Source organism: Porites lutea, chromosome 10, assembly GCF_958299795.1.
Source record: "Porites lutea chromosome 10, jaPorLute2.1, whole genome shotgun sequence".
Classification (NCBI taxonomy): Eukaryota; Metazoa; Cnidaria; class Anthozoa; order Scleractinia; family Poritidae; genus Porites; species Porites lutea.
The window spans coordinates 20,273,984-20,288,550 of NC_133210.1; the positions used below are offsets into that span (position 1 = coordinate 20,273,984).

The following is a 14,567-nucleotide window of genomic DNA, read 5'->3' on the forward strand; positions in this document are numbered from 1 at the left end:
TGTACCTTGTGTGTATTGGAAGACAGGTGGTTTGATTTTAATATTTGGCAAATAACCTCAACGTTTTGTGATTTAAAGGGAACACAAGATACAGACAAACATCTAAAACCATTATAATCAAACTCAGAAACCGTGAATGCCTAAAATGCATCAGGATTCAGTGTTGAATGTGTGGTGACCAATAACAGCAGAGATCAGGACGCACAAGCAGCCGGACCACAAATCACATATTAATTACCGTTAATTACTGCTCGCAGTTTAGTTTTCGCACGCCTGAATGGCTTTTTGCTTGCAATACATTCCATAAATGCTTCTAATGTTCTCTGAATTTTCTCAGTGTCACATCAGAGGGATGACTAACGTCTAGTTTCTTGCAAGGATATGGATACGACATTTCTACGGAGTATAACTAGCTGGATCATTTCAGCTCTTGTGATCTTTGCGTCATTGCGTCAGTCGGGTAATTACCTATTATCAGTTTTTTGTCGATTTGAGTTGCCACTAAAATGTACATAGCTGAAAATATCTTATCATTATTGCTATTATTACTTTTGTTTTTTTTTACCTGCGGTGGCAAATCATATGTCTCTAATGTCGTCTGATTTTAGATGCCATCGTATGGATAAATCGGCCATCCAAACCGACCATCATAGTAGAAGGAGTGAACAGCACTGGAGTAAAACTCGAGTGGAACTTCCTTCTGCATTCAGGTGACGTTGTTCAAAGCGTGTTTCTACAAAGACAGAGAAGAGGCAATCCTTTGCCGATCGTCCTTGCGTCCAGGCACTCCAATAACGCGTTTACCTTTCTCAATAGCGTGTTCCTAAAGGAGTACGATGCAAAACTACCAAATACGTTGGTATTAAGAGATGTGAATAACAACAAGGAATACTTTTACTCTATTATTGTAAATTACGTTCGCAACAATATTGTTCAAATCCCTCTTGAAGATCAAGTCGAGGTGATTGTTTATGGTAAGCAAGACCATTCCTTATTTTGGAAATTTATTTAACGCAGGTGATTTTCATGGATTATTTCAGTTTCTTCAATTCGAAAACAAGTAGCCTATATATATTTTTAGTATATTGCAATGCCCTAGAGATACACAGCAAGAACTGGATAAAATTTGATCCCTGTCAGATTGTATTATAGAGCATTCGGATAACGCTCTCATTTGCCCTTAAAAAATTTAGTGTGCGTTTATGGAACATTTTTATCTGACAAGAATCGTAATTGAAATGATACTGTTTCAAAGATTATCGCTAAGCTACCGAATTTAAAGTAATTAACTTGAATAACATGTATATTGTTCTCAATATATTGTTCTTTATTTTGCTTTAAAATATTCAAAAGCTCAATATTTTGCGCCAGAATTTACATTGTAAATTTCATTCATCAGCCTTACAAGTTCTTCAAGGCTCCCTTGAAATGAGTATCTACCGTGCTACTACCCCGCCAAAACAAAAAAAAACCTTTTCGAAATTCAGGTTTGAGATTTTTTGATAAAACGATTTTAGCAGTTATGATCAATATCATATTTTTGGACGGGAGAGAACTGGGGTGCCTCGATTAAAGTTTTTTTGTTGTTTTGTCGACGAAACAAGGGTGGGTGTGTGTGCAAGAAGGCGAGCAACTTCCATGTACTCGTGTCAAAGGGTTTTCACCGATCAGTTTATTTTCAGAACGATTTTAGCAAGAATTTATAATATCTGTTAACTTCCACAAACCAATCAGCAAAACTGAGAGATCTGAAAATAGTATTTTGGACCCTTTACGATTACTTTTATTCTATTTGACACATTAAGCCCCGTGCAAACGGACGCAACATTTTTGGATGATATATGTTGCGTCCGATTGCACACCCTTTTGCATGTTATTGCATGTTGTTGCGTGTTGTTGTGAGTTGTATGCCAAAAGTTTGAAACAGGTCAAATGTTAAGCTACGTACAAACGGGCGCAACAACTCCCGACATTGTTGGACCAACAATTGCTGCATTCCTGTTTGTATCGAAAGCATGTTTAGCGTCTTGATTTTTGTCCCCATTCGATCTTCCCCGGCACTTTGAATGCCGCGGATATTCTCGGGGCATTTGATATGTAAATGATTTAAACAGGAACTCTACCTCCCACGGCTAATATCAGCTAATATCTTATTATTTCGAGTCATGTTTCTTTTTATGCACACTGTATTTCTAAGGCATTCTATACAGCATTAAATATTTAGCAATAATTGGATGAGGATGATTATGATGTGAAGAATTATGTAGATCGAGGAGCCTATTACCGGTGGATAACAGGCTTCCAGATCTGCATAATTCTTCACATCATACGAAAGCAGAATTTAATAATTGGTTCTAACATTTCTTAGTTTTTAGTTCATTTGTGAATATTGCAGCTAGGAAGCCGCGCACGCCAAAGAGGTTGATCTATGGTCTATTGCACATGCAGCCTCTTTTACAGGAAAATATACCATGGATCAACCTCGTTTCCAGGCTAATGTGCCATCGAATCGATTGCATATTGCTCTCATTTTCAAAATTTGGACAACGCCGGTTGGTTATTAAGAATTATCCAGGAGCTTTGTGCCAATCAGTGGGTAGGAATAATTGCGTTAAAGATCATGAACGCAAATTCATTTTTTAAGCAACGTTTTCATCGCCGTCGCGTCGTTAGATCTTTAAGTCCCTCATATCTGCTGATCAACGAGTTACAGAAAAACAGCCATTTTGGAAATAAATAACCGCTAGCCAGTTCTTTAAGGGTGACAAAAGTGTTGGCTGAAGGGCATCCAGTTATAAGCCCGGTGGCTTCTCTTGGGCTTCCTCGCCATGAGAGTTTAACGGCGGAAACCGAAGTTTAAACCGTAAGCTGATCTTGCGCGTCATGAGTCCTTTAGGTCTGCGGTACGCGTAAGGGAAACGTAACGCAATGTGACTGTGTGATCGAAATAACCACGTGAATGGGTTTTAAATAGAGGTTTGATATTCCCACGATGAATTAATTCCTATGGCCCAAATGTCTCGCAGCTAGTCTTATTTTCTGTTTATTAATCACAGCTTGATTAAAAGGGACGTCAAATTCCAGTATGTGTATCACACACATCCTGCCTTTATTTCCAGCTCCTCCAAGAATAACAAAGGCGCCGGTGTTGGAATCAGAAGTCAGTGTGGGGCAGAAACTGACCCTTACATGCAATGCATCTGGTGACCCAACGCCAAATATCAAGTGGGCAAAAGATGGAGTAGCGCGAAGCAAGTTTCACGTCTCTGGTTACAAGTTGAATCTCGCTAATGTACAGAGAAGAGATATTGGGTCATACAGATGCATAGCCAGCAATAGATATGGCGTTGCCAGTAGCATATCCATGGTAACCATCCATTGTAAGTAATAACACTCCACATGTATTCTTACCTACATGTAAGGCAGACTATATTAATTTAAGAAATGATAAACGTGCAGCGTGCAGCCATTACGTTACGGATGCCCGCTGGTAGGTTGGTAAGAACTAAAGAAGCCTAAGAGTTGCTAGAGGCGTAGCCGAAAGCAACTCTAGCTTCTTGAAAACGAAAAAGAAAATGCTATGAAAAGTTTTCAAAAGAAAAAAAAAACGGTTTCTCTATTTTCCTAAATAATGTCTAACCAATAGCAAAGCTCAATGGGTCGTGCGCAGTGTAATTGGCTCTTGGTCGTGAATAAATGCCCAGTCTTGAAAGATGTCGGAAACTATGGCTTATGCTATGTTCACCCTGTACCGGATAACATTTGGCCGGCACGAAAACCATACCGGATAGGGCTTCTGTTCACACACAAGAACGGTGATTTTCTGTATTGGAGCGAAGCCACGCCGCGCCGATCCATTAAGTGTAGCGACATATACAGGATAGCTCATTTCTGATGCCACATTTTGGTGCAGTGTAAACAGGTATCTGGATCGTAGCGGATTCGGAGCGAGGACTGGAATCCACTGGGACGGATGTAAATATTCAGGAGTGAGGACAGGGATTTGCGGTTCATCAAACCTTCTCGGCCAGCCGCTCCGGCAGGATGTATGTTAAGGACTTGTTCCAGTCACTGTGACGTTGATGCTCATACTATACCTGATAGCATATCCGGCATGTCGTGAGCATAGCCTTAGACATAGCCTTAGCTGTTTTTCATGGTTTTCAAATACTTCAATACATTAGGTCCTCCTGGTCAGTGCACAGTCCTTGAAGTTGGAATTATCATAACAAATGTACAATGGAGGCAGGAGTTAGCAAACCCTCAAACACGTGAATACACGATGTTAAAATCCAATTTGTCAACAGATGTAAGTGGGCCTAATCTTTTCTTTTTTTTTGTCATTTTTAAGCTCCTCAACAGAATAACCATCCATGTTGATTTAGTTATCTACATCCATAAATTCAATAAGCTTAGTGTTTGAAGCTTGCATTATCTGGGAATAGCAGAGCTTAATTTATATGCGGGATAAGCCGGGATAGGGGAGCTTTGGGGAAAAGGTCTATTGTAACCACACCTATTATACTATCACTACACCATAGTTTGAAAAACTACCTGTGATCACGAAAGTTGTACGTCTAGAGGTGTGAGGGAGATCACTTCAGGGAAATATCCTTTAAAGGGAAGGATCGGCTTTGGACTGGTCCTTATGGCAGACGAACAGTGTAGATCATTCAATTTAAATTTATACTCTTTTTAATAAGGCCTGTCAGTCGTAATGAAGCCTGTAATATTTATTTTGTGCTTTTTGCGCGACTTTTGGGAAATTTGTTGCTAAATATTGCAAGTGCTTTTTAATTTTTCTAACATTGAAGCATAATTTATATGTTGTAGATCGCAAGCATTTACACAACGCCCAATAATGCTGATTATCAATTTTACGGAATGACGGCTGTAAATTTCAGGTAAACTTTAATTGTAATTCTTTAGAAAATTCACATTTTAAAACACAAGGAATGAAGACCTTCTTTTTACATCTTACGATTTTCATTTTATCCATGATTTTGTTTTCAATTTGTCACGCCAACCTGCTTGCATGGTTAGTTGAAGCATTTTTTTGAAGGCTCTCTTACAGTGTCCAGAACTAAGTAATTATTATGTATTCTCGTGACTGTTGATCACTTTTTTAAGAGATGGAACTTACTTTATTCAAAACAACCCCATTGCAAAAGATTTTCTCGTCACATATTCACGGAAACGTGGCAGGAAACCCATTGACCACAATGGCTTAAAGGCATTATTCCCGTCTGAGAGTATCTAAAGTCCTTCGCGTAGGAAAATTATCACTACGTTTATAATAAAAGGTTTTATGTATTGGAAAAAAAGGAAAAAAGGTAATTGTACACATGTAGTACATAAATAATTCACTTCTTTGTTAGACCTGGTTTTGTCGCTGTTGTGCAGCTCAAGTTCCACAAAAACGTTGCCAGTCCTTTGAAGCCCTTGCAAGATGACGTCAGTGATGGTAATCTTGGACCGTTCGAAGTTTCAAAGCAGTTAGATCTCAATCCAAGTATGCGAACCTCAGTTTCTCTACTGCTATTCGAAGTCACGCTTAAATGTACTAACTGATACTATCCAAATAAACAATTAAAAAATTTAAGGTCACTAGAAACAGCAACACCATCATTTGAGATTTGTGCTTACGTTCAGCTGTTAAAACGGGGATGCCTCCTGAATTTTTTATAGTTTAGATGAATTCATCATTCAATGTCAATTTTTTTTTATTTCCGCATACACATTTTCATAAAGATTCCTGCTTTCAAAGGAGAGCTAATAGCAAAAATGTAGAACTGCAGCAGCCCACCACTTGGAGCCTCCATCTACATTAATTTCTCGAGTCAACCCTTTCCCGAGTAGACTTATAAATAGAACGGCTTGTTTCCCGCGAAAAGTGTTATATGTCCGTGAGTCTCGTATGTCACAGTGAAAAAATAAAGTTTGATGGAGTCGAACTCAGAAGCCCGTCCTTCGACTGTTATCCCTTTTTAATACACGTCCATTTTTACCATTTTACAGCCGCTGGGATGAAATAAAAGTTAAGGGCTTGTCTGGGAGATGGAAGCCCTATTTGATGGGCTCCTGAGAACGGTCTTTATAATCATTGTATCACGCTTTAATTTTCTTTTCAGAATTTCCGAGCACAGCCAGCACTCTTAAAACGACGAATGATTTTGAAACAGTTCCCTACAGTCCTAAAACAGACCAGTCTGCCGCAGGTATGTGACCTCTTGTTGCTTTAGTACTCAACGTCTCCTGTACCATTGGTCAACCTCCTTAATCTTGTGTTTTACCCGTCTCCCAGTCACCACAGTAACGGTAAACTCCCCGAAATAATTCCGCTCCCACTTATTCTGTTTCGTAAATTTTAGAAACTGCGCTTTACATGTCAAGATCTGATTTTCCCATTATCCAACCAGGATTTTTTCACTTTTTGGATATTCTCAGGAAAAAAGAAGACTGGGCGAGCCTCAGGAAAAAAATAAATAACAAAAAAAACTCGTCTTCTCCTCTTTCAGTTTCGCCGCGTAAAACCTGGGCGCCCGAATCCCCGGCTAAAGGAAGAAGAGTTGCTTCTACTGCTAGCAACACATGTACAAGTATAAAAAGTGGTGTTGTTGCTTTCGTCGCTGGAACAACAACTTTACTTGCTGTTATTAGAACGGTTTTCAAGTGATCATCGTGGAGTACCTCACTCTTTTTCTGGTTTTGCACTGCTCTCTGTGAATGTTGTTTTACCAAAAGAAATCCTGTAACCGATAAAGCACCGTTATTGGCACATGTATACAAGTCTCTAATTCAGACTACACTTACATCAGATGAAATTATTTGCAATTTGTTTCGCTGCTTAAAATAAAGCTGGCTATGATAATTAACTTGTTAACACCGTCATCGTTGAGAAGTATAACAGACGATCGTTGAAAAAATATAAAAAGAGGCGATTTTTGAAAAAAAAAAGACAATGATATAGCATATATCTCCGCTTTAAAAGCTCTCAAATTATTCTAAAAAATGGCAATGTGTTTCCTCACTGGCATACACGAACAAGCGATGGACGTACCTTCCTGCGCAAAATGGTTCTTCTACTTACAGAGATTGTAACCTCACCATACATCCTAGATTACATCAGTCTGTAGACTAGCCTTATGGTTAAACATATTCACTACGTAAAATAAAGTGTCTTTGTCTATTGTGGCTTAAAGAACGAGCCACGCTCTTGCTATTACGGATCAGAAACGCAATCGATTCTCTGTCTGCTCATGTGATGCTTTTTGCCAAAAAACAAGTCATTTTGTCGGTGCGACAATATTTTACCATCCCTACGACTCCTTAAAAATCTCGAAGCGGACTCTTGACGGACTGATGAGATGTATGTCTGTCGTGCCAAGTTGAGCTTTCCATTACCAATTTTAAATCATATAATTCTACTCGTCTACAGGATTGGACATGATTGCATAAAGGAGGTTAGACGTTTAATATCATTACAGCTAATTTTTAAAGTCTGTGTGGTCAACTCAGTTTTTATGTGTTTAACAATTTTTTTGCAGTTTAGTTAAAACTAACCAACTGAAAAAATGCAGTAAACAAGTACTTTTATACATAGTCTTTGATAATTATCAATAAACCAATATGGCATATCGTGTTACGCGTGATTATTTCATGATTCACACCTTTTCTTTTGTCATTCAACAACCTTTATTTAACGTACAACAGTAGTCTACTATGTTGGAAATTAAGCCCCGTTGGTGTCTAGCAAGGTCTAACTAGGTCTAGTCAATGACGTCACCTATTGTTATAACCTAGGGAAAAAGTGCCTTCCTCCATATTAATTAAGTGCCTTCCTCCATATATAATTAAGTGGATAGGCGATTCTTGAAAGAACACAATAGGCACAATAGGCTTGCCTCGGCTTGCCTGTGAAGTAACTTGAGCCTGGTTTACGGGCCGTCTATTAAAAGGAAAATAGGAATAAGAGGAGCGATCACCTAGCAACGCGAGAAACGGCTTCCTATATCTTATTTAGCGCTAAAACAATGACAAAAAGAGTCCAAAAGAAAGCGATTTGTAAGGAATGGAAATTAATTAATCTTCATCTTCTTCGCCCATGGAGTACTTGTAAGGTTTGAATTTCTTATGCCGAGTGGACGTTTCCTCAGCCGTTTGGCATGAGCTTTATGATCATCCAAATAATTTACAAATTGAATCCGACGCCTTTTGCGCTTCGCGCCTTGTTGTGATGGGGTTTCTACTGTGGGAGGAGGGGTCAGGAAAGCAGGACTTAAGGGGGGTGGAGGGGTGAGGCTTTCTTTGTCAGGTTTTTGAGAGATAGCCGCTTGTGTTAATTCAGGTGTTACATTGAAGGGGTTGAGGGCAGTGGAGAATGCTGTCGTTGCTGTCGAAGAATCTTGTGTCCTTGATGTTAAGTCTGGAACAGTGCTGATTATTTCTTCCGGTCGTGTTCTTGTATTCAATTGTTCTTTAAAAGACAGGTACCTGTTTTGCAACTGAAAGTATCGTTTAGCTTTTTCATCGTCCCGAATATCGTTTCAAGAAAGCACGTCATCCATGTTGCCTTGTATTTTTTGCATAGCTGGAAGAAGCGGGACAGGCGAAAGAGTTTGCTGCTTCAGATATTATACAAGCTCTTGAGGAATATTTTCTTGAAACCCTGCTTGGTTAAAGCCTTTTTCACTGGGCAGGACGTTTGTTCGCAACCGACAATTATCTTGGGTAGTAGTTTTCAGATCAATCAGAAGATAACCAAAAGGTCTTTTTACAGCCTCTTCGTACTGATTTAAAAAGAAATCCGAATGCTCAGGATACATTTGCTTCGCCAGAGTCAAGATTTGCAATTTGCCTCGTGGATTCTTGAATAACACCAAATAATGACTGTTTAGGCCTATTCTGCGGCTACCTTTCCCCTAAGGAAATAGATTCTGCACGATATAAATCACGCTCAGATTGCAATGATGAGAATCACGAGTAAAGAGGTTCACAATTCGCTCGTCTTTACTGGCGTCAATCATCTGATCAACAAACACGATCAAATTCCGTTTGTTCACATCAAAATAGGAATACTGCTCCAAGGCCGTAGGAATTCCCTTGACGAATTCAATGTGTGGCATGGCGTCTAACATTTGTGTATACGCAGGCTGCCATTGTGAATAACACCCAGCGATCCTCTCCGGGGGAGGGAAAATGGTCTCTGAAGCTTGTTGCAATAGAGATCGAACCCAGAACGTTTTTCCGGACCCGGTCATTCCTGCAATCATGGAGGTGAAAGGATGCTTGAAGCGAAACCGCTGACATTTCTGTGAAAACACTGGAACTGTTTGAAATGGGGTGAGACCAGCATTGCGATGTTTAGAAATCACGTGCCTTTACATACTATCTTTTCTACTAAAGGATTTTTCGCAGACAGAGCAGAACCAACTCATGTTAGCTCAGGACCAAAATGTAGACTGAGAAAGAGGTAGAATGTTGCGCATTTATATAGGTTTTCAGGCCATAAAATTCTATTGTTTTCCTCCCCCAAGACCACCACCACCAAAATTCAATTGTTTTCCCCTTCACTTCAAAGGTTTCTTTCCACCACCACCGCCACCGCCACCACATTTCAATTGTTTCCCTCCACCATCACCACGTTTCTATTGTTTTCCTTCCACCACCACCACCGCCACCATATTTCTGTTGTTTTCCCTCCACCACCACCACCGCCACAACATTTCTGTTGTTTTGTTTCCACCACCACCACCACCACCACATTTCTATTGTTTTCCTCCACCACCTCAGCAAGGCCCGAAGCGTAAAAGGCGTCGGATTCAATTTGTAAATTATTTGGATGATCATAAAGCTCACTCTAAACGGCTGGGGAAACGTCCACTCGACATAAGAAATTCAAACCTTACAAGTACTCCATGGGCGAAGAAGATGAAGATTAATTAATTTCCATTCCTTACTAATCACTGTGCATTTGACTCTTTATGTCATTGTTTTCAAAAAAGTTTTTAAAAGGGTATCTCGTGTCTGATTTTATTGCTACCAATTATTAGTCGCGTGTTTTAATTGATCCTTGTTAAGTTATTTGTTTTATAATAATGCGTCAAGGTGATCCCTTGGGTCTTTCCTGTAAGGCTAATTTGTATTCAGCTTTGGGCTTGTGAGCTCGCATAATTACCGGACTAACGGCGCGTGAAACGTTGAGACTTAAATAGCTTTCATTTGCTCGAGATGGAACGGAGAAAACGTCAGACAAAATTGAAATAGAGAGTTTTCAGCTCCACTTTGTGTATGTTTATATATATCCGAGTTTTAGCGCTAAATAAGATATAGGAAGCCGTTTCTCGCGTTGCTAGGTGATCGCTTCTCTCATTCCTATTTCCTTTTAATAGACGGTCCGTAAACCAGGCTCAAGTTACTTCACGGGCAAGCCGAGGCAAGCCTATTGTGCCTATTGTGTTCTTTCAAGAATCGACTATCCACTTAATTATATATGGAGGAAGGCACTTTTTCCCTAGGTTATAACAATAGGTGACGTCATTGACTAGACCTAGCTAGACCTTGCTAGACACCAACGGCGCTTAATTTCCAACACAGTAGACTACTTACAACCCTCTTAAATATTGAACAAACTGAAAGTCCCGGGAGGGCTTGATAACGTAGCAGGGAAGAGCGGGGCTGATGAATTGAATTCATAAATTAGGAATTTACCTGCATGAATCCCTTGACTGAGGGATTTTATACAAATAAAACCAAAAACGAAAAAAATAATGGAAATTTATTGCCGTAAAAGTTCTCGTTGCCGTTAATTGCAATTCAACTTTGTTGTTTCTGACGGGCAGGGGTATTTTGCAAAACGCAGAATGCAGATTGCGATTGTTCTCAGAGGGTTAGAAAACCGGACGACATAAATTCCTCCTCTAGACCAGTTTAAACTTCGACGACGAATTTGCTGAGCCAATATTTAAGTTCGCCCTTGTCAGTGATATTCAAAATCGCAGGATTGACTTGGGGAACTGTCTCACTGTCTCCAACGATAAAATCGTTGTGTTCCGCGTCCCACTCAATTCGGACCAGACACGGACTGCCCACGATGTGTTTAATAATTCCTTGTATTTGCGGTATTCAAGATGCCTTCCTCTTTTCAAATTCTTCCTCGCCAACGATAGAAATCATTCTACGGTCTGCTGAAGCATTCCATGGATCTGTCTGTCCTCACCATGGTAAAATTAGGTTCCCATGCTCCTTGCAAAAAACAATTTTGTGTCGGAAAAAGCCCTTCCACGTCGCTGTCCATGAACTCCATGATAACATGAAAGCATGGACCGAGCAACTGCATCAAACACCCCGATAAAATGCTCAAAACAACAGAACAAAGAAACCCGAAAAACAACGCAAAATTTCCTGAGGACGCCACAAAACGTCTCTCAAAACCTTGTCAAAGTCTCACAATTTTGTAACTTTCATTGTTTTTATTTTTTTTAATTCGATGAAGGTGTGAGCGTGCACGCGCGTGGCTAGTGCTTTGTTCTCTTGAACAAAAGATCTTAATTATTGAATAATGGGAAAACAGCTACAGAAAATTTGGTTCAATTTTTATAACATTAACACAGACACATGTGTTTTCAATTTTATAAAGATCTTTCCGGAATAATATCATGAAATAGGTTTGATACGTTCCGTGGCATTTGCCCTACTGAAGTATATGACCAAATAATGAGTTTGAAAGTAGACAAGTCGGCATTAGATATTCCAAGAAGATGCATAAAATACGCAGCAAACCATATACATGGGGCATTAAGTATGGTTTTCAATCAATCTCTATTGCAAGGAATATTTCCGACCTATCTCTACACTCTCTGTACTAACCCAAATTTTCGAAACAATCATTTGTGAACATCTTGTTAATTACTTGGAAAAGCATGAAATTCTATACGAGTTCCAATCTGGCTTTAGAAAGGGACATTCAACCTTGCAAGCCATTGCAGAAATTGCCGATAATTTACGTAATGCGATAGATGACAATTTGTATTCCTGTGGCGTGGTTTTGGACTTTTCCAAGGCGTTTGATACGGTGAACCAGACAATTTTACTTAAAAAAATGGAACGGTACGGGATACGCGGCGTGCCTCTTCAATCAATCAATCAATAATTTATTTACCCACGTAAACGCCTAAGAGCACAAGTGCTCGTTCAAAATACGCACGTGCATTAAAACTTCAATTGTAATAAAAATCTAGTATAAAAATAATAATAATAATAATAATAATAATAATAATAATATATATATATATATATATACAATCTGTAATCTATGTACACATGAATATAAAAAATTATAAAAATTCAAAAAAAAAAATTAATCAAAAATGTACAAAATTACAGCTGAGTCGACCTTAGCTTAGACTTAAAAATATTAACATTATCGGCCAGCTTGACATCTTTTGGAAGTTTGTTCCATAGTTGAGCGCACTTGTATGTAAAAGAGTTCCTCATAAAATTAAGATTAAATTTGGGAACGCAAAGATTAACACCATTTCCTCTTAAATGGTAAGACGTCTCTCTTATGCTACAAAAGTCTCTCATGTATTTAGGCCCTATATTCCTAATGCATTTAAATAATAAGATCAGAGATTGCTGCTTTTTCCTACACTGTAAAGTGTCAAACTTACATATATTCAAGAGTTCTTGGTAGGACAATGATTTCCCGTGCCCTGTCAGAGTTCTTAATATATAATGATTGGCGTCTTCAATTTTATTGGCCTGGACTTTCCCCACCCCTAACAGGAGGGGACAACAGTATTCTAGATGTGGTACAATGAAAGACTTGTATAATGCTAGCATAACGTCCATAGGTACAAAATGCCTAATTCTCCTAAGTGCGCCGGTCTTCGCATACGCCTTTTTTAGCTGACTGGAAATATGCTCTATAAAAATTAACATGCTATCAAGTTCCACGCCCAAGATTCTGATAGAGGGAAGTTTAGTAACGCAAGAACCATTCATAGTTAAGTCAAAATCGTACTTGCAGGGACCGATCGGAAGGGCTTGCGTCTTGGCATTGTTTATCAACAAACAGTTTGCATCGAACCACTCCGACAGGCGGCTGAGACCCCCGGTTCACAAAAAATTGTAGGGCAATGGGAGAGACATCTGATGCATACAACGTCGTGTCCTCAGCGTATAATCTCAAAGACACGTCCGGGACCGCATAATTCAAGTCATTAATGAATATATTAAACAACAGGGGCCCGAGGAGGGACCCCTGTGGAAGCCCCGCCCTCAACTCTGAATAACTCGAGCACACCGCGTGCAAACAAACCCTCTGTTTACGACCCAGTAGATAGGATGAAATCAAACTCATGGCGAATTGAGAGAGACCGTAAGCTTTCAACTTTGCCAACAGAAGATTGTGATTAATAGAGTTAAAAGCCTTTGATAGATCAACGGCCACGGCCATGGCTGACTCTCTGTTGTCAAGGTTCCTTCTCCAATCCTCGGTCATTTTCAGAATAGCGGTGCAACACGAATGGTTCTTTAGAAATCCAGAGAGGTTTTGTGACAAGTGGCGACAAGAAAGTGTTATAAAGTTGATCGTACATAATTTTCTCATAGACCTTTGACAACGCCGTAAGGACCGACACAGGGCGATAGTTCTCTTTTCGCGTGTCCTCATCCTTCTTGAACACGGGTGTCTAATTGCCGCACTTCCATTCGTCTGGCCAAGAGCGATTAGCAATCAAAAAGTTGATCAAGCGTGTAATCTCCTCGGCCATGACTGGTGCCGAGAGCCTCAAAAGACATGGTGAAATGCCGTCGGCGCCCACCGCCTTTCGTGGATTTAAATTATCTAGAATCTCTTTCACATAACTTGAGCTTACTGGTTCAAAGGTGAATGGGTGTTCCATGACGCAATTCCAACAACACTCGGATGGTCACTGAAATCCTCCACGCTGCCGCGGTGGATTTCAGGTACAGCAACTGACGCAAAGTACCTATTGAACACCCCCACCACTTCACTGGGCTCCGTCAGAACTTTGCCATCCTCTACTAATGTCACGCTGTTCTGTTTGGACAGGGACGAATTAGGGAGTAATGGCTTCATTTTTTCCAGAACTCCCCAGGGTGTTTTGCATTAGATGTTGCATTACTACAAAATTCCTTGATACTCTTTCTCTTTAGCGAGGTGACTTTGTTTCGCTGTTACTTATAAAAAGCCAGAGATTGTTAGTTGGGTTCTTCCTGTAACGTTTAAATAGCCGATTGCGCCGGGCAATTTCGTGTTGAATTTCAAGTGAGATTCAGGGTAACTGATCACTGCGCACCCATTTTTTCTTGACCGGCGCATGCCGGTCAAGAATGTTCTTATAGAGAGCGCTCCGTGCAGTGAACCCAGATATCGCCCACGTCCGAGAAACAATACGCCGTGCCCCAAGGGGCGTTTTTTAACTCGGTCAAGAATTCCGCGTTGTCAAAGTTCTTGATGCTGCGATATTCAATTAAGCATGGCTTTAAGCGTGGAAGTTTATTTTTCCTAACAACAAAGACCAGATCGTGATCCCTTAAAC

The 14,567-nt window shown here is 39.8% G+C and overlaps 1 protein-coding gene across 1 annotated transcript; it reads left to right on the top strand.

Moving 5' to 3' along the window:
- On the top strand, nt 1-7,652 carry LOC140950302 (uncharacterized). The gene is made up of 8 exons (XM_073399529.1): nt 1-460; nt 609-974; nt 3,120-3,380; nt 4,185-4,309; nt 4,834-4,904; nt 5,379-5,512; nt 6,132-6,218; nt 6,519-7,652. The coding sequence occupies exons 1-8, from the start codon at nt 382-384 to the stop codon at nt 6,674-6,676; spliced, it is 1,281 nt and encodes a 426-aa protein (XP_073255630.1). The 5' UTR covers nt 1-381; the 3' UTR covers nt 6,677-7,652.
- The last annotated feature ends 6,915 nt before the right edge of the window (nt 7,653-14,567 follow it).